This window comes from Jaculus jaculus, chromosome 5 (assembly GCF_020740685.1).
Source record: "Jaculus jaculus isolate mJacJac1 chromosome 5, mJacJac1.mat.Y.cur, whole genome shotgun sequence".
NCBI lineage: Eukaryota > Metazoa > Chordata > Mammalia > Rodentia > Dipodidae > Jaculus > Jaculus jaculus.
In genome coordinates this window covers 32,650,690-32,673,110 of record NC_059106.1, presented here as the reverse complement: position 1 = coordinate 32,673,110, position 22,421 = coordinate 32,650,690, and the positions used below count along the sequence as shown (strand labels likewise).

Below are 22,421 nucleotides of genomic sequence, written 5' to 3'. Positions count from 1 at the left end.
GTTTAGGTTTCTTTTTGTTTCTTTGAGACAGGGACTGTATTAATTACTTTGTCCTTGCTGTGACCAAGTACCTGACAAGAAGCAATTTAAAGGAAAGGAGTGGTTTATATTGCTTAACAGTTTTGGAGCATGTAGTCTATCATACCAGGATGGTAGCAGGAGTTGGAGGCAGCCGCTCATAATGAGTCCACAGTGAGGTGCAGAGAGCTGCCACTCTGCCAGTGTCTCCTTTTATTCAGCATAGGACCCCAGCACATGAAATGGTGCTGCCCACAGGTAGGGTTGGTTCTCCCATCTAGAAAATACTTCAGACATTTTCAGAGATTTGTTTCCATGGTAATTCTAAATCCTGTCACTAGACAACTAGAGTTTAACTATCACAGAGTCTCATGCAGGCTAAGCTGGCGTCATTCACTATATAGCTAAGGATGACTGAACTTGTGATCCTTCTGTCTCCACCTTCTGAGAGCAAGGATTACAGGCTGGTGCTTCCATGCTAGGTTTTATGTTGTGCTTGGGATTTCAGCCAGAGCTTTGTGCATGCCACACAAGTATTCTGTCAAGCTGAGCTGTGTCTCCAGATCTCATCACTTCATATTTTGAGTTGCCTATTTTGCAGGTTATGTGCATGCACCACGTATATGCAAGTTCATATATGTGTGGGTGCATTGCATATGGGGTTGAGAGGTCAACGTCGAGTCTCTTCCTCAGTAGTTGCTTTCTACCTTTTGGTTTTAGTTTTTTGAGGTAGAGTCTCGCTGTAGCCCAGGATGACCTGGAATTCACTCTGTAAACTCAAGGTGGCCTTGAATTTACAGCCGTCCTCCTACCCCAGCCCCTTGTGGGATTAAAGGCATGCGCCTTTATTTATTTATTGAAAGTAGAGACAGGCAAAGTGGATAGAGAATGGAGGGAGGGAGGGAGAATGAATACGGGTGCACCAGGGCCTCTGGTCACTGCAAACAAACTCCAGATGCATGGGTCACCTTGTGCATCTGGCTTTATGTGGGTACTGGTGAATTGAACCTAGGTTGTTAGGCTTTGCAGGCAAGTGCTTCAGCCACTGAACCATCTCTCTAGCCCTAGGTCTTTTTTATATCATTTTTTAATTATTTCATATTTTTGAGGTTGGATCTCATTCTAGCACAGGCTGTATTTTTGTTTATTTGAGGTGAGGGGCAGAGAGGGAGAAGGGGCATTCCAGGGCCCCTAGCCACTGCAAACAAACTCCAGACACATGTGCCACCATGTGCATGTGGCTTACCTGGATACTGAGGAATTATACCTATGTACTTAGGCTTTGTAGGCATTTGCCTTAACCACTAAGCCATCTCTCCACCCCTAGATCTTTTTAAAATTTTTATTTATTTTTTTTTGCAAGAAGAGAGAGAAAATGGGTGTGCCAGGGCCTCTTGCCGCTACAAATGAACTCCAGATGCATACACCACTTTGAGCATCTGTCTTTACTACATGGGTACTGGGGAATTGGACTCAGTTTGTTAGCCTTTGTAGGCAAGTGTCTTAACTGTGCCTTAACTTTCCAGCCCCTAGATCTCTTTTTTTTTTGTGTGTGGGGGGTATATTTTTATTTAACCATTGAGCCATCTCTCCAGCCCCTTTTTGTTTTGTTTTATTTTTATTTGAGAGAGAAAGAGAGACAGAAAATGGTTGCTCCAGGGACTCGAACTGCTGCAAATGAGCTCCAGATACATTTGCCACCTTTGTATATCTGGCTTACATGGGTCCTAGGGGATTGAACCTAGTTTGTTTGGCTTCGCAGGCATGTGCCTTAAACATTAAACCATTTCCCCAGCCCTATTTTTGGTTTTTCTGAGGCAGGGTCTCACTCTAGTCCATGCTGACCAGGAACTTACTCTGTAGTCCCAGTCTGGCCTTGAACTACCTCTTTGCCTTCTGAGTGCTGGGATTAAAGGTGTTCACCACCATGGCCAGCCTACCTTAGATCTTTCACTGAACCTGGAGTTCATTGATTTAGCTAGCTTATCAAACCCTAGGGATTCTCTTGTTACTGCCTGCCCAGTACTGTTTTTACAGATGTGCATCAATCACTAGGCCCAGGTTTTATGTCAGGGCTGGGATTTGAATTCAGGTGCTCATGATTGCACAGCAAGCACTTTACCTACTGAACCATCTCCCTAATCATTAATTTGTCATTTCAGGAGGCTGTTTGAACATTTAGTAATAAAATGTAGAAGGCTATCTGATACCTCATCTAATGGGTCATTATGAGTAACTTTGTGAATAAAAAGCACAACATTGCCAGGTTGCAAATACTGTGGAAAGTAAAAAACTTGACACAGTAGCCATGGCATTCAGGTGGTGTGACTAGAATAGTAATACCAGATGCTGCAAGAGTGTCACCAACAACAGTAAAGCACTACTTATGGCTTGAAGCTGGGTATTGGAGGTCTGATGTAGCAGTCTGCTACTGGCATACAGAAGGTCTCTGCAGAACTCAGTTCTGAGATGGAGTGGTAGCTTCTGCCTTAGGAACAAAGTTCTTCATTGTGTTTTCTCTGGTAGTAGATGAGTTGCTCTGTATGGTATGTAATTGTAGATTGGCAATAGTGAGTAGTTCAGACCTGATTTTTATCAGACATGCTAGGGACATGTATATTAGTGACCCAGGTAGTTCAACCATCAACTAAATACCTCCACAGTTTATGGCAGTTACGAGCTATGTCATTCTATGACTTTATCGTTTTCTAAGTAGTGGCTAAAATAGTTACACCCATTCATAATAGCCCAATAAATAAATACAATAGGGCTGGAGAGATGGCTTAGGGGTTAAGCGCTTGCCTGTGAAGCCTAAGAATCCCGGTTCGAGGCTCGGTTCCCCAGGTCCCACGTTAGCCAGATGCACAAGGGGGTGCACGTGTCTGGAATTCGTTTGCAGTGGCTGGAAGCCCTGGCGTGCCCATTCTCTCTCTCCCCATCTGTCTTTCTATGTCTGTCGCTCTCAAATAAATCAATAAAAATAAATAAATAAATAAAATAAAAGCGTGTGCCACCACGCCTGGCGCTGTTTGCCTTTAAAAAAAAAAATACAATAAAATAAATCAGTCTTCTCTAGAGGAATGTTATCTGGCTGTATGTCCACAAGATAAAGCAGCTATCATGATTTTCAGTTCAAAATATTTTAGGAATATTGATTGATGCAATGGATGTATGTTTAAAGTACAGTTTTCTCCAATAATCAATTTGTTTCTGCCTTTTTCTAATTTATTATAGTTTTAATTTTCAGTTTTGAAATAAATCCAAACATTTCCCTACCCCTTTGCAGTTTTTTGAGACAGGGTCTTGTTAGTTATGTAGCCCAAGATGGCCTGGAACTCAAGATGCGCTGGAGTGTTAGGATGACAGATGTGGGCAATCACACCTCTTTGCTTTTTAGGAATGTTCTTTTCTTTCTCTTTTTTAGTGGGAATTACCTAGTTCAGGGGATAACATACTATGGACAGTGGGCCAAATCTGGTCACTGACTTATTTTTTTAAAGTTGTTTTTTTTTTTTAACTTGAGAGGTAGGGGGGAGAGGGAGGGAGAGGGAGAGGGAGAGAGGGAGAAAGGGAGAAAAGAAATGAATGTTGGGGCCCTTTGCCTCTGCAAATAAACTCCAGATGCATATGCTACTTCGTGCATCTGGCTTTACATGTATACTGGGGAAGCTAATCGGGGGCTGTTAGGCTTTGCAAGCAAGCACCTTTAACTACTGAGCAATCTCCCAGCCCTTTCTTTTTTTTCTCCAGTTATTTATTTTTAGAAATAAAGTTTTGTTGATACACAGCCATGCTCATTTGTTTACATATTGTCTAAGGCTGCTTTAGCAGTTCAGCACCACACAAATCTTCATTCTAGTTGTTCATGGGCCAGACCTACTGAGGTTGACCACCTTGATAGGAAAGTTCTCCCCTGTGGAGAGTTGGCAGTAAGTTAGAGTGTCATTGAGATTGTTGTCTTTGAAGCTTCCAGTTTTCTCATACTCAGCCTCTCTTAATTCTGCTTCATTAATAAGGAGTAAAGTGGAGTGTCACTAGCTAGCAGTCCTCATGGACTTTTTCACTCCCTGCTGACCACTTCTGCACCTCATAGACTGTTTTCACTATCAGCTAACTCACCTCTCCTTACTGACTTCATCAGTTCCTGCTGATCAGCTTATCATGTTGCTAGAAATCTATTGTTGTAGTCAGGTTCACATTGCTGATAGAAATCACCCAATCAAGAGCCTCCAGGAGGCATTAATTCCCAAATCTCCATCAGCTGGGAACCTAGCATTCAGAACACCTAAGTTTATGGGGGACACCTGAATCAAACCACCACATCTATCAACATTGTGTTTTTATTGCCAAAACTCGAGATTTGTGAAGGATTGAGATTTTTTTTTTACCCCTCATCCACAAAAGCTAATAGATCAATCTAGTCCAAATTTCATGGAATCTGCTGGAAGAAATGAGAGCCATGGCTCAAAGAATCTCATCCCTTGTAGGTAAAGCGAGTTTCCTTCAGGTGATGCCTGTGTGAAAAGTTGAATGCACTATAGGGGAACATTTCACTTCAGGGGAAAGCTTTTAGAATGGACAGTAAACCTTTCTTACCTTTGCGCTTAATGCTACATTATCTTTGTTATACCTAATGGAGGTGATGTAACAGGGTCATGTCAATTTAACTTTGTTGTTTCCCCATTATTAGGACACCTTCCCACCCCATTCTTTTTTGTTTTTTATTTTTTTGAGGTAGGGTCTAGGGTCTTGCTCTCACTGTGTAGTCTGAGGGTGGCCTGGAACTCATGGTGATCCTCCCACCTCTGCCTCCCAAGTGCTGGGATTAAAGGTGTGTGGCACCATGCCTGGCCTCATTTTTTTTAAATTATTTATTTATTTATTTGAGAGCGACAGACACAGAGAGAAAGACAGATAGAGGGAGAGAGAGAGAATGGGCGCGCCAGGGCTTCCAGCCTCTGCAAACGAACTCCAGACGCGTGCGCCCCCTTGTGCATCTGGCTAACGTGGGACCTGGGGAACCGAGCCTCGAACCGGGGTCCTTAGGCTTCACAGGCAAGCACTTAACCGCTAAGCCATCTCTCCAGCCCCCTGGCCTCATTTTTTTAAAAAATATTTTATTTCTTTATTTATTTGAAACCGAGAGAGAGAGGGGCAGATAGAGATTGGGTGCACCAGGGCCTTTAGCCACTGCAAAAGAACTCCAAATGCATTGCATCCCCTTGTGCATCTGGCTTACATGGGTCCTGGGGAATTGAACTGGAGTCCTTAGGCTTTGCAGGCAAATGCCATTTCACCAGCCCAGTTTTTTTTCTCTTTAAAAGGCATTTATTGATCATATACAAAATAAAACCTTATATATCACAAACATACACTATGTACAGCAGTAAATACCTGGGGGACCAGGCCCAGCGCTGCCCTCTAGGACAATAATTTAGCAATAAATACTGTGTAGGGCATGGGTGGGCACTGAGGCTGCTGTGCACTGAGGCCAGGCTCCTAAATGCACCCCATGCTGGTGTAGAAATCTAGGCCTCACCTCATAGCCTAATGACCCTTGTTGCCTGACCTCAGCACTTCCTCATTTAGGTCTTTACGAACCTCATCCCATCCCAGAGTACCACTGTTAGGCCCCTGGCTTCAGCCTGGCAGGGCAGGGCAGGCAGGGACTGACCAACTCCACTTGGACACACCTCTCAGCACCAGGAGACCAACAGAGCTGGATGCATGGTAGCCCTTGTCCTGTGGCCCTAAGTTGCCAGGAGAAGGCTTTCAGTACCCACTCCTGTTTTGCTAAAGGCTTCAGGGACTAGCAAATGGAGGGGAAGGGAAGAAAGACAGGGCTGAGCATGAGGTTGCTGGAGGGGCCAAAAGCCCAACTGGAGTTACCAAGAACAGGAAGGTTTCATGTCACGGACTCTCTGAAACATGCTTCCTCAGATTCCAATGACACTCGTGCTATCAATGTTGCTGCTCCAGGGACAGGGTACAAACATGTATAGCTGGTGCAGCGTATGCCCAGGACACATGACAGAAACAGATCTGTCACAACTCTGCCTGTGTGTGGCACTGATTCTGCCCTCTGCTCTCCACAACAGCTTCAAAACCAGACATCCAATGGGAAGGTGAAAACATGCTAAGAGGAATTATTCAGTGACCCGCCCAGTTTTTTTTAAAATTTATTTATTCATTGAGAGAGAGAGATAGAGATAGAGATACAGAAATAGGCAGGTAGAGAGAGAGAGAATGGTTGCTCCAGGGCATCTAGCCACTGCAAATGAGCTCCAGATGCATGCAGCCCCTTGTACATCTGGCTTACATAGGTCTGGGGAATTGAACCAGGTTCCTTAGGCTTCACAGGCAAACGCCTTAACCACTAAGCCATTTCAATAGCCCAGTTTTTCTTTTTAATATTTTTATTTTTATTTATTTATTTGAAAGAGAGAAAGATACAGAAATAGGCAGGTAGAGAGAGTGAATGGGTGCACCAGGGCCTCTAGCCACTGCAAACAAACTCCAGATGTGTGCACCCCCTTGTGCATTGGGGTTATGTGGGTTCTGGGGAGTTGAAACTGGGTCCTTTGGTTTGCAGCACCTTAACCACTAAGCCATCTCTCCAGCTCTGTTTTTTCTCTATTCTTTTTATTTATTTACTTATTTATTTTTCAGTTTTTTTATTAACAACTTCCATGATTTAAAAAATATCCTGTGGTAATACCCTCCTTCTCCCCACTTTCCCCTTTGAAACTCCATTCTTCATCATATCCCCTTCCCATCTCAATCAGTCTCTTTTATTTTGATGTCATGATCTTTTCCTCCTATTATAATGGTCTTGTGTAGGTAGTATCAGGCACTGTGAGGTCATGGATATCCAGGCTATTTTGTGTCTGGAGGAGCATGTTGTAAGGAGTCCTACCCTTCCTTTGGCTCTTACATTCTTTCTGCCACCTCTTCCACAGTGGACCCTGAGCTTTGGAAGGTGTGATAGAGATATTGCAGTATTGAGCACCATGATGCCTTTTGAGTCATCCCAAGGTCACTGCCATCTGAAAAGAGAAGATTCTCTACCCAAAGTGAGAGTAGCCATTAATATAAGGGTATGAATATTAAGAGAAGTGCCTGCTGGACAGTTTGATGAGCGTAGTGTATACATTTAGCCAGACAGCAGCAGATGTTTCACCCCTAGGGCTCATGATTACCCCTGTTTTAGGTTTTCAGTATCAGGGATGTATTCCATCCCATGGAGTGGGCCTCCAGTCCAATTAGAGGGCAGTTGGTTTCCACTATTGCACCCGTTGGCTTATTTGGCCTGGCAAGCCAACTATAAGACCTGCAGTGTCCACTGTTGAGTATCTTCACTGGTGATTTCTCCTTTTCCCATTGAACTGCATGCACTGTAGTTTTTTCCAGCTTTCTGTTAGCTGATGGAGGAGATTATCAGCTCAGTTCCAGCAGTGGCCTTGCAGCCCAAGTATGTGGAGTCTTCAGCAGTGGGGTATTACCATCTATTCCTGGTGGGAAACCAAGGGCCTCGGCAATGACCTATAATGTTTTGGGGGCATCAGGGACCTCCCTGGCCAATAACTCACTGGAAGGTATTCCATCCCTGGCACTGAAAATTTTCTAGCAACAATCTACAGCTCCTGAGTGTTCGATTGTTCAAAAAAGTGTGTTTCCATATGATTTATTTATATCCTCTTAGATTTTAATTAGCCCTCCCTCCACCTTTCCTTTACTCAATCTCTTCCCCTGACCTCACTTGTGGGCCTTCTCACCCCCATTAATCTATTCTTCTACTTACATATATACAATACCATCCTATTAAGCACCCCCCCCTTCCTTTCTCGTACCTTTATATCTCTTTTCTAGTTTACAGGCTTTTGCTACTGAATTTTCTTCCTACTCATACAGAAGTCCAATCATCTGTACCTAGGATCCACATACGAGAGAGAACATGCAACACTTGGCTTTCTGGGCCTGGGCTATCTCATTTACTATAATCCTTTCCAGATCCATCCATTTTTCTGCAAATTTCATTTTTCTTTACTGCTGAGTAGAACTCCATTGCATAACTGTGCCGTATCTTCATTATCCACTCATCAGTTGAGGGACATCTAGGCTGGTTCCATTTCCTAACTATTGTGAATTAAGCGGCAGTAAACATGGTTGAGCAAGTATCTGTAAGGTAATGAGGTGAGTCCTTAGGATATATGCCTAGGAATGCTATAGCTGGGTCTTATGGTTGATCTATTTTTAGCTGTTTTAGGAACTTCCACACTGATTTGTCACAATGGCTGGACCAGATTGCATTTCTACCAACAGTGTAGAAGGGTTCCTCTTTTTCCACATTCTCGCTAGCATTTATGTTCATTTGTTTTCATGATGGTAGCCAATATGACAGGAGTGAGATGGAATCTCAATGTAGTTTTAATCTGCATTTCCCTGATGACTAAGGATATAGAACATTTTTTTACATGCTTATATGTCATCTGTATTTCTTCTTTTGAGAACTCTCTGTTTACTTCCATAGCCCATTTTTGATTGGCTTGTTTGATTTCTTATTATTTAATGTTTTGGGTTCTTTGTATACCCTAGATATTAATCCTCTATCAGATGTATAGCTGGAAAGAGTTTTTCCCATTCTGTAGGTTGCCTCTTTGCTTTATTCACAGTGTCCTTTGCCATACAAAATCTTTGTAATTTCATGAGGTCCCAGCTGCTAATCTGTGGTTTTATTGCCTGAGCAGTTGGGGTTATATTTAGAAAGTCTTTGCCAAGATCAGTATGTTGAAGGGTTTCCCCTACTTTTTCCTGTAGCATTTTCAGAGTTTCAGGTCTGATGTTAAGCTCTTTAATCCATTTGGACTTAATTCTTGTGCACGGAGAGATAGAAGATTCTATTTTCATCCTTCTACAGATACATCTCCAGTTTTCCCAGCACTATTTGCTTACGAGGCTGTCTTTTCTCCAGTGAGTATTTTTGGCATTTTTATCAAATATCAGGTGGCTATAGCTACCTGGACTTACTTTGCTCTCTTGTGTTAACTAGTATTTGTTTGCTTTTTCCAGGTTCTTCATATGTGTGCTTTTCTTTCCCTTCTTTTTTCTTTCAAGTATTTTCTATAGAGCTGGTTTTGTCTTCAAATATTCCTTTAGCCTGCTTTTGTTGTGGAATGTCCTTATTTCTCCATCTATTTGAATGGATAGCTTGCAGGATAAAGTAACCTTGGTTGACAGTTGTTATCTTTTAGAACTTGGAATACATCACTCCAAGCCCTTCTGGCTTTTAAAGTTTGTGTTGAGTAATCTGCTATAATCCTGATGGGCTTGCCTTTGTATGTGACTTGATTTTTCTCTCTCACTGCTTTCAATATATTTTCTTTGGTTTGTGTGTTTGTAGTTTAATTATAATATGGTGGTGAGAAGTTTTATTTCCTGATTTTGTCTGTTTGGTGTTCTGTAGGCATTCTGTATCTGCATTGGCATCACTTCCCCTATTTGGGGGAGGTTTCCTTCTATAATGTTGTTGAAAATACTTGTTATGCCTTTGGAATGAAACTCTTCTCCTGAATTTTTTTTTTTTTGTTGTTGTTTTTTGAGGTAGGGTCTCACTCTAGCCTAGGCTGACCTGAAATTCACTATGTAGTCTTAGGGTGGCCTCGAACTCATGTCTTTCTTCCTACCTCTGCCTACCCAGTGCTGAGATTAAAGGTGTGCCCTACCATGCCCAACTGAAATAAAACATTTATTTATTTATTCATTTTGGTTTTTGAGGTAGGGTCCTGCTCTAGTGAGGAAATAAACTACTTTTAAAAATATTTTTTAAAAATAAGATACCTTGCTGGGCATGGTGGTGCATGCCTTTAATCCCAGCACTTGGGTGGCAGAGGTAGGAGGATCACCATGAGTTCAAGGCCATCCTGAGACTACCCAGTGAATTCCAGGTTAGCCTGCACTAGAGCAGGACCATACCGCAACAAAAAAATGCATAAATAAATAGTTTATTAATGGAGGAAAGCCATGAGTTTGAGGCCACCCTAAAACTACATAGTAAATTCCAGGTCAGCCTGGGCTAGAGTTAGACCTTACCTCAAATATATCCGGTCAGCCTGGACTAGAGTGAGATCCTACCTTGAAAAAAACAACAAAAAATTTAATTTACTTATTTTCAAGGAGAGAGAAAGAGGGAGGGAGGAAGGGTGTGAGGGAGAGGATCGGCATGCTAGAGAGCCTTCAGCTGCTGTACATGAACTCCAGACGCAAGTGCTACTTTGTGCGTCTGGCATTATGTGGGTACTGGGGAACTGCAGGCTGGTCATTAGGCTTTGCAGGCAAGCACCTTAATTGCTGAGCCATGTCTTCAGTCCCCTAAAAATATTTTCATTGGGGCTGGAGAGATGCCTTCTGTTATGGGGTCTGGTATTGCACAAGTAAGACCATTGACTCACAGAATGTAAGGCAAAGTTTTACTGGGTAAAAAGAAAGAAGAAAACTAGTACACAGGTCTGTATCCCAGAGTTTGGGATCTCAAGATACAGCCCCCTGAATTCTTATGTTTGATCTCTTCATAGTGTCCTGAATTCAAATTCCCACTATTGCCTTACTATTAGTTTGTCTTTCTCCTTGTTGGACTACATTAGATCTGCCACCTGGTCTTCTAGCTTAGATATTCTGTCCTCTCCTTCATCCATTCTACTGGTGAGATTTTCTACAGAGTATTTTATTTCATTAACTGTGTTCTTCATTGCTAGTTATTCTGATTGGTTTTTCTTTATTATTTCTATTTTCTTATTTATGTCTTGCATTGACCTCTTTATTTCATTAAATTGGTGTCCTGTGTCTTCTCTGATTCCTTTGATTTCCTCTTTGACTTCTTTGAGCTTATTCATAATCATTCTTTTGAAATCTTTCTCAGACGTTTCCTCTAACTCATTCTCACTGGAGATAATTTCTGATGTATTAATACTTTTTGGTGGATTTATATTGTCTTGATTTTTGGTGTTTCCTATGTTATAATGTATATATTTTTGCGTCTTGGATTAATTTAATGCTTGGATTTTCTAGTTAGCTGCAGTATTATTAGATGTATCAGTCAATCTGATGTTATATATCTTCAGGGTAGGAGCTTAAGGTGCTAGGTGTAGCTCTCAAGACTCTCAGAGTATCTACAAAAGTGACCCTAGTTGTTGTGTTTGCCTCCTATGAGAGTATTCAAGTAGGCTGAGTGGAACCAAATACAGGCAGATTCTAAAATTTTAACTAAACAATGTACACTTTCAATGAAAAACAGCTCAGAGTATTTATGCATGAGTAGGTATTATGACAACCAGATCCTCTAACAAAATCACTGTCCCTTAGGGTGTGTGGTGCCCTACACCCTTTATTGTGTCAACAAGGAGGTTAAGATTTCTGGTCTGTTGAGGGTTCCAAGTCATCTTGTGACCAAGTGAGACCCTTCCCTAATGTGCAAGAGAAGAGGAAACAAAGGTGCACTATAAATCAGGAAGCACCAAATGACAAGCCCAAAATATAGCTTATTTAAGAAAAATCTGACCATCCATCAGATTTAACATATAATTTATCCTGATATGGAAGGTGCAATTAGTACTTCCGGTTCAGGCCTTATACCAGGTTTATTAGGTGGGTACTGACCTGGTGTAATCCCAGTTACTTTTTGAGATGATTTTGGTCTCAGTTATGCTGTGTTCCTGCTTGGGTCTCTCTTTAGTGCACTGTGGGTCCAAGTAGGCTGGGAGCCAGTGCTGGTTGCTGTGATCTCACTTCCCCTGTTCTCTGGTGCTTGCTGGTGCTTGTGCTGGTGGTGGGGGAGGGGAGCCTGTGGATGGTGGGTCTACATGATCCTCTACCTCGTGATCTGCTCCTCTGTTGTTTGCTGTGGTTCTCCACATTCCTTGAGTTTGTGAAGAGCAGTGTGTGTGGAGAATCCCCTCACCTGGCTTTTCCTGTGGTTCAAGCCGAGCCTGGCAGCTGTGGCCCCGTGGACCTGGTGCCACTGCTGCTGGAGCCACTTCTGCCTCTCTGTGTGGGCTCTGGATGCTCTGGATCTCTCCTACTTCTCTGTTGTCGTTGGTAATTTCTTATACACCCCACTTTTTAGTAGAAGAGTGTATTTTGCTGGTTTTTTTTTTGCGGGGGGGGGGGGCTTTATCTCCCCTAGGCTGCTTTGTCATAGTTCCTATGCCGCCATCTTAACTGGAAGTCCCCTAGTTTTTTTTATTTATTTATTATTATATCTTTATTTGTAAGCAGAGAGGGACGAAGAGAGAATGGGTGCACCAGGACCTTTACCCACTGCAAATACTCTCCAGATGCATGCACTACTTTGTGTATATGGCTTTATGTGGATACTGGAGAATTGAACCTGGGTTGTTAGGTTTTGCAGTATTTATTTCCATATATGCATGCCCATGTATGTGCATAGGCACACCAGGTCTCTTGCCAAGTACATGTGCTTCCCAGCCCCTTTTTAAGCAACTGGCTTTATATGGATACTGGGAATCAAACCCAGGCCAGCAGCCTTTGCAAGCAAGTACCTTTATCTGTTGAACCATCTTCCCAGCCTAGGACAAAGTTGGAAGTTGTTGAGAACTTGTATGATTATTTCTGCTAAGATGATGATTTGCAGTCTCCTTTACCCTCCAATGCTAAAGCTAGTGACTGACCCAGAGTAGTGTGCCAGCTGGACACTGTGCTGCCTTCTCTGTCTGTTAGCCAGTGTTTGAATGTTGATGATTAACTAAAAATAATTTTGTTACTATTTGCTGAGGGTGTTGTCCAGGTTCTCACATATGCTATCATGTTTGTCTTCAATGTGCACTTATTTCTGCCTTTAGTAATTTTTTTATGTCTGCCTTTTATACTCCTGTTAATTCTGTCTTTTGAAAAACTTTAAAATATATATATTTTTTGAGAGAGAGAGACATTCAGTGGCTAGGCAGGCAGACACTGAGCCATATCTCTGGCCCCATCCTCTTCTCTCTGAAACCTGTAGTGGAGGCTTGGGAGAGAGGCAGCATTTAAAAGCATTTGCTTGCAAAACATGACAGCCTGAGTTTGATCCCCCAGTAGCTATGTAAGCCAGATACACAAAGTGGAACATGTATCTGGAGTTCGTTTGCAGTGGCAGAAGTCTCTGGTGTGCTCATGCTCACTCTCTACTGCTTTCACCAATAAATAAATAAATAAATAAATATTTTAAAAATCAGGGCTGGAGAGATGGCTTAGCTGTTACAGCACTTGCATGCAAAGCCAAAGAACCTCGGTTCGATTCCCTAGGACCCATGTAAGCCAGATGCACAAGGAGTTCGACTGCAGTGGTCGGAGACCCTGGTGCGCCCATTTTCTCTCTCTTCCTCCTCCCCCCTCTCTCTATCTCCCTCCCTCTTTCCCTCTTTCAAATAAATAAAAATAAAATATTACCTTTAGTGAACTCTTTTCAGCCTAGTTGAGTATCTAGCTCAGAATACCTGTATAATAATCTAAAATAGTATGCACATTGTTACAGTACTTACCTTATTGTGAGTTTTTCTTGTTTTGTATCCTCATTAATAAGATGAAATCTACCAAAACAGGCATCCTCTCCCTATACACCCACAGGTTTTTAGTAAACAAATTGCTTTCCAAAATCAAATCTATTAAAGTAGTTGGCTTTTAGTCACATTTATATTAGTCTCTGCTTTGAGTTTTAAGGCAATCAATTCATGTAACTTTGAAGAAAAAGGTAGAACATTCACTAAAAAATTGACTGAAGACATAGTCCCATGGTCTAACACAATACATATGGTCATCATATGTATTATCTATTATGCCAAATGATATTTTCTTGCTTTGTTTAAATTTAAAATATAGACCGTGGATATTCATAAAGAAAAAGTGGCTCGAAGAGAAATTGGTATTTTGACAACTAATAAGAATACATCAAGAACTCACAAAATAATAGCACCTGCAAATATGGAACGCCCTGTAAGGTATATTCGGAAACCTATCGACTACACAGTGCTGGATGATGTGGGCCATGGAGTTAAGGTAAGCATTGCATATTATGTTATCTTACTAATTTGCATTTCTTTAAATATTTTGGATAGGAAATATCATAAAGATAATTTTGTTAATTGGTAGATCTCTTTTAATAACTTGCATTATGATTTTCTTAGAATATTTATTTAATATCAGTTATATTTTTACTAAGTTCAGGACAGAATTTTACTTATGGAGTAAGCTGTCTTAAGAAAGATCTTAAAACCTGAAGCTATTCAGTAAATAATCCATTTGAGTCATACACTATGATTATAAATTTGTATTGTGAATACGAGCTTCTTTTCACTACTGAGTACTTAAACATTTTCATGCTTCCTAAAATTGGTATTTTATTGTGGTAAACATGAAGATGGACCAGGTATGATGGTGCACACCTTTAATCCCAGCACTTAGGAGGCTGAGGTAGGAGAATCATTGTGAGTTCAAGACCAGCCTGAGACTACATAGTAAGTCCAGGTCAGCCATGGCTATACAAGACCCTACCTTGAAAAACAAAAATAAACCGGCCTTGATGGTGCACACCTTTAATCCCCGTACTTGGGAGGTTGATGTGGGAGTATCACCATGAGTTTGAGGCCAGCCTGAGAGTACAGAGTAAATTATAGGTCAGCCAGGGCTAGAGGGAGATCCTGCCTCAAAAACCAAAGAAACAAAAAACTAAACAAAAATCTCTAAAACAAATAAATAAAAAATAAAAACAGGGTTGGAGAGATGGCTTAGTGGTTATGGCATGTCCCTACAAAGCCCAAAGGATCCAGGTTTGATCCCCAGGACCCACATAAACCAGGTACACTGGGTGGCACATGTATCTGAAGTTCGTTCACAGTGGCTGCAGGCCCTAGTGTGCCCATTCTCTCTCTGCCTCTTTCTGTCTTTTGTGCGCAAATAAATAAAAATTAAAAAAACCAAACAAAATGAACATGAAGACTGTGTAAACTTCTGTCCTGGGTGCCTTCTATCTTACTCTGCCCCTCAAATTTTTGTTGCCCATGCCCATTTCTAAGTATGCTAGAGCTAGCTGAAATCGAAGTCTTACCAGACTTTTTGGTATTCATTTGTAATTTCTTTCTTTTAATTTTTTTTCTTTTTTTTTTTTTTTGAGGTAAGGTCTCACCCTAGCCCAGGCTGCCCTGGAATTCACTATGTAGTCTCAGGGTGGCCTTGAACCCATGGCAATCCTCTTACCTCTGCCTCCTAAGTGCTGAGATTAAAGGCGTGCGCCATCATGTCTGGCTATTTTTTCTTTCTTTTAAAAAAATATTTATTAATGGACTTCAGATGTATGTGCCACCATCTGGTTTATATGGGTCCCAGGGAATCAAACCTGAGTCATTTGGCTTTAAAGGCAAGCACCTTAACTGCTAAGCCATCTCTCTAGCCCTCATTTGTCATTTTTTCAAAAAGTCTGAAATGATCCATATATACTCAAAATAAACTAGTGCTCTGAAATGTGGTATTTTCATTGAAGATTATGAATTAGATTTTTTTTGCTTTCATTGTACTTATTTTATTTTTTTGTTTTTTCAAGGTAGGGTCTTGCTCTAGCCCAGGCTGACCTGGAATTCACTGTGTAGTCTCAGGCTGACCTTGAACTCAGGGCAACTCTCTTACTTCTGCTTCCTGGGTGTTGTGATTAAAGGTTTGCCAGTGGTTAATTTGATGTTATGACATTTCATAATAATTATAAATAAGTCAGTTAGAATCTTGATTTTTTTTTTTTTCCCAGCTAGTGGATATGATTAGTATTGTTTTCTTATTAGTACTATTGCTAGATGTGTTGCCTTTTACATTTTCTGGAGTTCCTGATCAAGAGAAGAATATTGATTTTATTGTATTCTGGAATGTACATTTCACTTTCATGCTTGGGGATTATATATAAAGTTGGAACAACTTCCAAATATAGCAGAAAATGCTTGTTTCTTCTTCTTCTTCTTCTTCTTCTTCTTTTTTTTCAAGGCAGGGTCTCACTCTGGCTCAGGCTGACCTGAAATTCACTCTGTAGTCTCAGGGTGGGCTCGAACTCTCAGCGATCCTCCTACCTCTGCCTCCCGAGTGCTGGGATTAAAGGCGTGCGCCACCACGCCCGGCTTGTTTCTTCTATTTTTATCCACAATTCATTTAGGGTTGTAGAAGAGCTTCAATTCAATCTTTTTAAAAATATTTTTTATTTTTACTTATTTATTTTGAGAGAAGGAAAGAGGGAGAGAGAGAGAGAGAGAGAGAGAGAGAGAGAGAGAGAAAGAGAGAGAGAGAGAAAGAAAATGGGCACACCAGAGCTTCCAGCTGTTGCAAATGAACTCCAGATGCGGATGCCACTTGTGCATCTGGCTTACGTGGGTACTGGGGAATTGAACTGAGGTTCTTTGGCTTTGCAGGCAAGTGCCTTAACCACTATGATATTTTAGACTACATTAGTCTATGAGGTTGTATTGTTACTAGTGCCTTGAGATTTATCAAAAGGAGACATCACATGTACGGGTAGCTAGTTCATCTGTAAACATACCTATGCTTAATAACGGCCCCTTTTGTTGCTTAAGTTTTCTTCCAGCCCAAACAATATAAATATGTATCAAATAAATATTAAATGTACCAAATATTTTATTTATTTATTTGCAAGGAGAATGAATGAATATGGATGTGCCAGGACATCCAGCTGCTGCAGACAAATTCCAGATGCATGTATCACTTATGCCTGTACCACTTTGTGCATCTGGCTTTCTTTGTGTACTGGGTAGTTGGACTTGGATCGTTAGGCTTTTTAGGCAAGTGCCTTAACCACTGAGCCATCACTCCAGCCCCCCAACTATATATATTAATTAAGAATTTCAGAGCCAGCATTGGGGATAATTTCAGCATACAATAATCTGAGGCAGGAAGATTGTGAGTTTGAGGTCAGCCTGTGAGGAACCAATGTCTCCAAACATTCCACCAACCCCGCTCTCCCCCAAATACTCCTGTCATTATTTTAGAGCTGAATATCCTCCATTGTCTTGTTCTTTCACCAGTAATTGTTTTTAAGATAGGGTGATAGAAGAGTATAACATGGATGCAAATTTTAAAAGGAAGTCAGGCATGGTGGTGCACGCCTTTATCCCAGCACTCGGAGGCAGAGGTAGGAGGATTGCTGTGAGTTTAAGGCCACCCTGAGACTACATAGTGAATTCCAGGTCAGTCTGGACTAGAGTGAGACCCTACCTTGAAAAACTTAAAAAAAAAAAAAAAAGTTTTGAATAAGAAGGTGTAACCGTGTATGTAAAATGTGTATTGATAGGAAATTCAAACATAGTATACTAGATACTGAAAGAATGTAGATGAGAATTTTGGTAGTATACTTTCTTATCATAATAATGTGGCTGTTTTTTTAGTTGTTTAAGTAATGGGGAGATGGCCTAGTGGGTAATGTGCTTACTTTGTAAGCAAGAAGACCCAAGTTTGGGTCCCTAAAACTCATATAGGGTGTCCACTGTGATGGCATGTACGTGTAATCCCAGAACTCATTGGATAGCTTGTCTAGCCCCATCATTAAGCTCTGGCTTCAGTGAGAGAACTGACCTCAAAAAGATAAGGTGGAGAGCAACAGAGGAAGACACTTGACATTGACTTCTGGCTTCAGCATATATAGGTACAACATGAGCGTGTACAAGCACATGTGCATCCATATGTGTATGAGCACGCACATGCAGAAATTGTTTAAAAATTATTCTCAGACATTATTTCAAATTTGTCATTAACTTTTTTTGGGGGGGTTGTTCAAGGTAGGGTCTCGCTCTAGCCCAGGCTCACCTGGAATTTGTTATGTAGTCTCATTTTGGCCTCAAATTCACAATGGTCCTCCTACCTTGGCCTCCCAAGTACTGGGATCAAAGGCATGCACAACTGGCTGCATTAAATATTTTTAAGTAACAAAGTGCAATTCTGTGACATGAAGTGCACTTACTTGCTCTGGTGACTGTGAATACATACATATTTACACATATACATGTATGTATGTGTTTATGTACATATATATATTTAATAGTTTTATTTATTTGAAGGGGAGAGAGAAAGAGAGGGGGGAGGGAGAATATGAATGGGAACACCAAGGCCCCTAGCCACTGCAAACAAACTCCAGTTGCATTTGCCGCTGTGCATCTGGCTTTACATGAGTACTGAGGAATCCAGCCTGGGTTGTTAGGCTTTGCAGGCATGTGCCTTAACTATTGAGCCATTTCTCTAGACGCTGTAAACATATTTTTGACTAAGAAGGAGAGTGGGTGGCCTGTGAGAAAGTATGACTTAGATAATATGTGTTAGTAGAGTACTAGCTTGTTAGCATGTGTGAAGCCATAGGTTTGATCCTCGCCACCACATAAGTTGGGCATGGTAGTACATGCCTATAATCCTAGCACTTGAGAAGGAGAGGGAGGAGCATCAAAAGTTCAAGGTTACCCTCAGCTACACACTCTAGACCCTCTTCAAAAAAAATAAAAGAAAAAGAGCTGGAAGGTTGGAGAGATGGCTTAGTGGTTAAAGTGATTGCTTGCAAAGCCAAAAGACCCAGATTCAATTCCCCAGGACCCACATAAGCCAGATGTACAAGGTGGTACGTGCATCTGGAGTTGGTTTGCAGTGGCTGGAGGCCCTGATATGCCCATTCTCATCTCATTCTCTCTCCCTTTCTTACTCTTTCTTTCAACCACCCTCCTCCCCTTCCCTCTCTGCCACACTCTCTCTTCCTCACTCAAATAAATAAAAATATTTTTAAAAAGAATAAGAAAAAGAGCTGGAGAGATGGTCTGGTTGTAAAGGCACTTGCCTGTGAAGCTTAAGGACCCCAGTTCAACTCTCCTCTCCAGAACCCACACAAGCCAGATCTACAAGGTAGCACATGCATCTGGAGTTTGTTTGCCCATTCTCTGTTGCAGCCCCCCCACCCAATAAGTAATATATAAAAAAATTTAAAAAGTGATGTTTGGGGCTTGGGAGATGTCTCAGTGGATAAAGACACTTGTTTGCAAAGCCTGCCAGCTGAGGTTCCATTCTCCAGCAGCCCTGTTAAGCTGGGTAGGCATTTGTTTGTAGCAGCAGACCTTGGTTGCAGCACATATGCTTGTACACACACAAATAAATAAATTAAAAAAATTTTTAAAGCTGTTCTGTGTCATATTTACCACATTTCTGTAATACATGAAACATACACAGATTTATTTTTATCTCAGTAGCATTTATTACTGTTTTATTTCCTTAGTTTTATAACTTTTGTAAAGATCGTTACCTTAACCATTTATACAACATCATAGGTGTGTGAAATTAAGAAATTTGGGGTAGTAGTTCCTGGGTGTGATGCCTAAAGCCTGTTAATACCAGTACTCAGGAGGTAGAGTGGTTCAAGATCAGCCTGGGCTAGAGGTAGTGAGATGCTGTTCTTCCTAAAATTCAGCAGCCCTTGAAACTGAAAATCCAAAAGAAATGTGAGTAATCATTAATGAGACAATTCCACGGCTAAAATTATAAGGCAGAAAAGTGTAAATTTATTTTAAAATTAACATTTTTGTATGTTTGGTTTTCAAGGTAGGGTCTTGATCTCTAGCCCAGGCTGACCTGGAATTCACTATTTAGGCTCCAGAGTAGCCTTGAACTCCCAACGATCCTCTTACCTCTGCCTCCCAAGTGCTGGGAAAAATTAAATTAACATTTTAATTAATTAATTAATTTGACAGAGAAAGGGGGAGAGGGAGGGGGGAGAGAATGGGTGTACCAGGGACTCCAGCCACTGCAGATGAACTCCAGATGCACATCCCCCCCCCCCCGGGAATCTGGCTAACATGTGTCCTGGGGAGTCAAACCTCTGGGTCCTTTGGCTTTGCAGGCAAACACCTTAACCGCTAAGCCATCCCTTCAGTCCCTAAATTAACATTTTTTTAAAGTATAGTGAGACACTATTATGTTTCAATTTTTTTTTGCTTATTTTTATTTATTGTTTTAAGAGGGACAGAGGGGGGGAGGGGGAGGGGGAGGGAGGGAGGGAGGGAAGGAGAGAGAATATGAATGAGCAGCATGCCAGGACCTCCAGCTACTGCAAATGAACTCCAGGTGCATGCGCCACCTTGTGCATCTGGCTTACTTTGGTCCTGGGTAATTGAACCTAGGTCCTTTGGTTGCAGGCAAGCACCTTAACTGCTAAGTCATCCCTCCAGCACATAAAAGGTAATGTTTATAAGCAAGGCTTGAATAATTAGCAGGGATACTTAAATTTACTTTTGATTAACATAGTAATTGATCTAATCCACAGAGAGCTGTTCATTTATAATGATTCTCATTTATGTGGGGACAAAAGCAGAAGCTCAAGGAACATGACAACTGATTTGATTGATCAGAAATTAGTTGGGACTTTGTGATTGGTGATGGCTCTAGAGGTTCTGAGTTGAGTTCCTTTGTTTATGAATGTGGGATGCTGCAGTGGTCTCAGCTTGGTATTCTCAGTGTGAAAAGTATAGACTAACACTTTGGCACATTTATGTAAGATGAGTAAGAGCTAATCATTTGTTTTAGAGGAAGACTTGGTTTTTCTCACAGGTAGTGCCTATGGCATATAAAAATACTTAGGGTTAGCAATAGAAGAATGAGCCTGGCATGGTGGTACATTCTTTTAATCTCAGCACTTGTGAGGCAGAGGTAGAAGGATCACTATGAGTTTGAGACCACCCTCAGACTACATAGTGAATTCCAGATCAGCCTGGGGTACAGCAATCCCCTACCCTGAAAAACTAAAAAGCTAAAACATAAACCAATAAAAAGAATGGGCTAGGTGGATGGCTCAGCAGTTAAAGGCACTTGCTTGCAAAGCCTGCTGGTCTGGGTTCAATTCCTGACTACTCATGTAAAGCCAGATGCACAATGTGGTACATGCATCTGTAGTTCCTTTATAGTGGTAAGAGGTCCCAACACGCCTATTCTCTTTCTCTCTATCTCACTTTCTCAAGTCAGTAGGTAAAAAATAGTTTAAGCCAAATATGGTGGTGTGGGCCTTTAATCCCAGCAATCTGGAGGCAGAAGTAGGAGGATCACTGTGAGTTTGAGGCCACCCTGGGACTATATATTGAATTCTAGAATGAGACTCTACTTTGAAAAACAAAACAAAACAAAACAAAACAAAACAAAACAAAACAAAACATTTCCAGATGTAGTGTTGTATGCCTTTAATCCTAGTACTCAGGAGGCAGAGATAGGCTTTTAGTTAGATGCCACCCAGAGACTGCACAGTGAATTCCAGGTCAGCCTGGGCTAGAGTGAGATTCTACATGAAAAAACAAAAACAACAACAACAACAAAAGAAAAAACCCAAAAATTTAAAAGCTGGCCATAGTGGCACATGCCTTTAATCCCAGCACTCAGGAGGTAGAGGTAGGAGGATTGCCTTGTGTTTAAGGCCAGCCTGAGACTATATATTGAATTCTAGGTCAGCCTGGGCTAGAGTGAGACCATACCTTGAAAAACCAAACAAAAAACAAAACAAACAGACAAACAACAAAAGAAAATAAAAAGGAATCAAAGGGAATTCTCTTGTTTTTAATCTTAAGATTCCAGATAAATGGTGAAATTATTAATATAAATGTTAAGAAAAGGAAGTTGGATTTTAAGAAAATTCAAAAACGTGTTAATTTGGGTCATTGAAGTAGATATTTAATTTACAGTATCGTCTGTTGCCAATAGTTTTAATTTTGAGCAGTAAGATACAGACATTACATATACAACTCTCGCTAACCTCACCACATCCATAAATATTTAATAGAAAGTGACTTTGGGGCTGGCGAGATGACTTAGTGGTTAAGGCATTTGCCTGCAAATCCAAAGGGCCCTGGTTCAATTCCCCAAGACCCACATAAACGAGATACACAAGGGGGCACATGCATCTGGAGTTTGTTTGCAGTGGCTAGAGGCCCTGGTGCACCCATTCTCTCCTTCTCTATGCCTCTCTTTTTCCTTCCCTTTCTAAATAATAAATGTTTTTTTTTTTTTTTTTTAAATGTGAGCTTGGGTTGCAGAGATGATTCAATAGTTAAAGGCACTTGCTTGTAAAGCTGGACTGCCTGTGTTTGATTCCTCAGTAACCACCCATGTGAGACCAGTTGCAGAATGTGGCACATATATCATTTGCAGTGGCAGAAGGCCCTGTCACACTCAATTCATAATCGTTCTCTCTCCAAAAAAAATAAAAATAAAAATAAAGGTGAGCTTGGAAAAAAGGGTTCAAAGGTCACACAGTTGCATAATATGGTTTAAGTAGAGTATTCATTTCCCACCTGACTTTATCATTCATGAGCAGATTACACATGAATACAAATTTTTTGGCTTCTTTTCACTTA

The 22,421-nt window shown here is 41.1% G+C and overlaps 1 protein-coding gene across 8 annotated transcripts in view; it reads left to right on the top strand.

Annotated features, from left to right (window-relative positions):
- Positions 1-22,421, top strand: part of Abi1 (abl interactor 1) — a 101,693-nt gene that overhangs the window by 54,243 nt on the left and 25,029 nt on the right. For all 8 annotated transcript variants that reach the window (XM_004659768.2, XM_004659765.2, XM_004659763.2 and 5 more), the window contains exon 3: positions 13,888-14,064. In XM_004659768.2, coding sequence (XP_004659825.1) covers positions 13,888-14,064 — 177 coding nt within the window. The remainder of the gene's footprint in view (positions 1-13,887; positions 14,065-22,421) is intronic.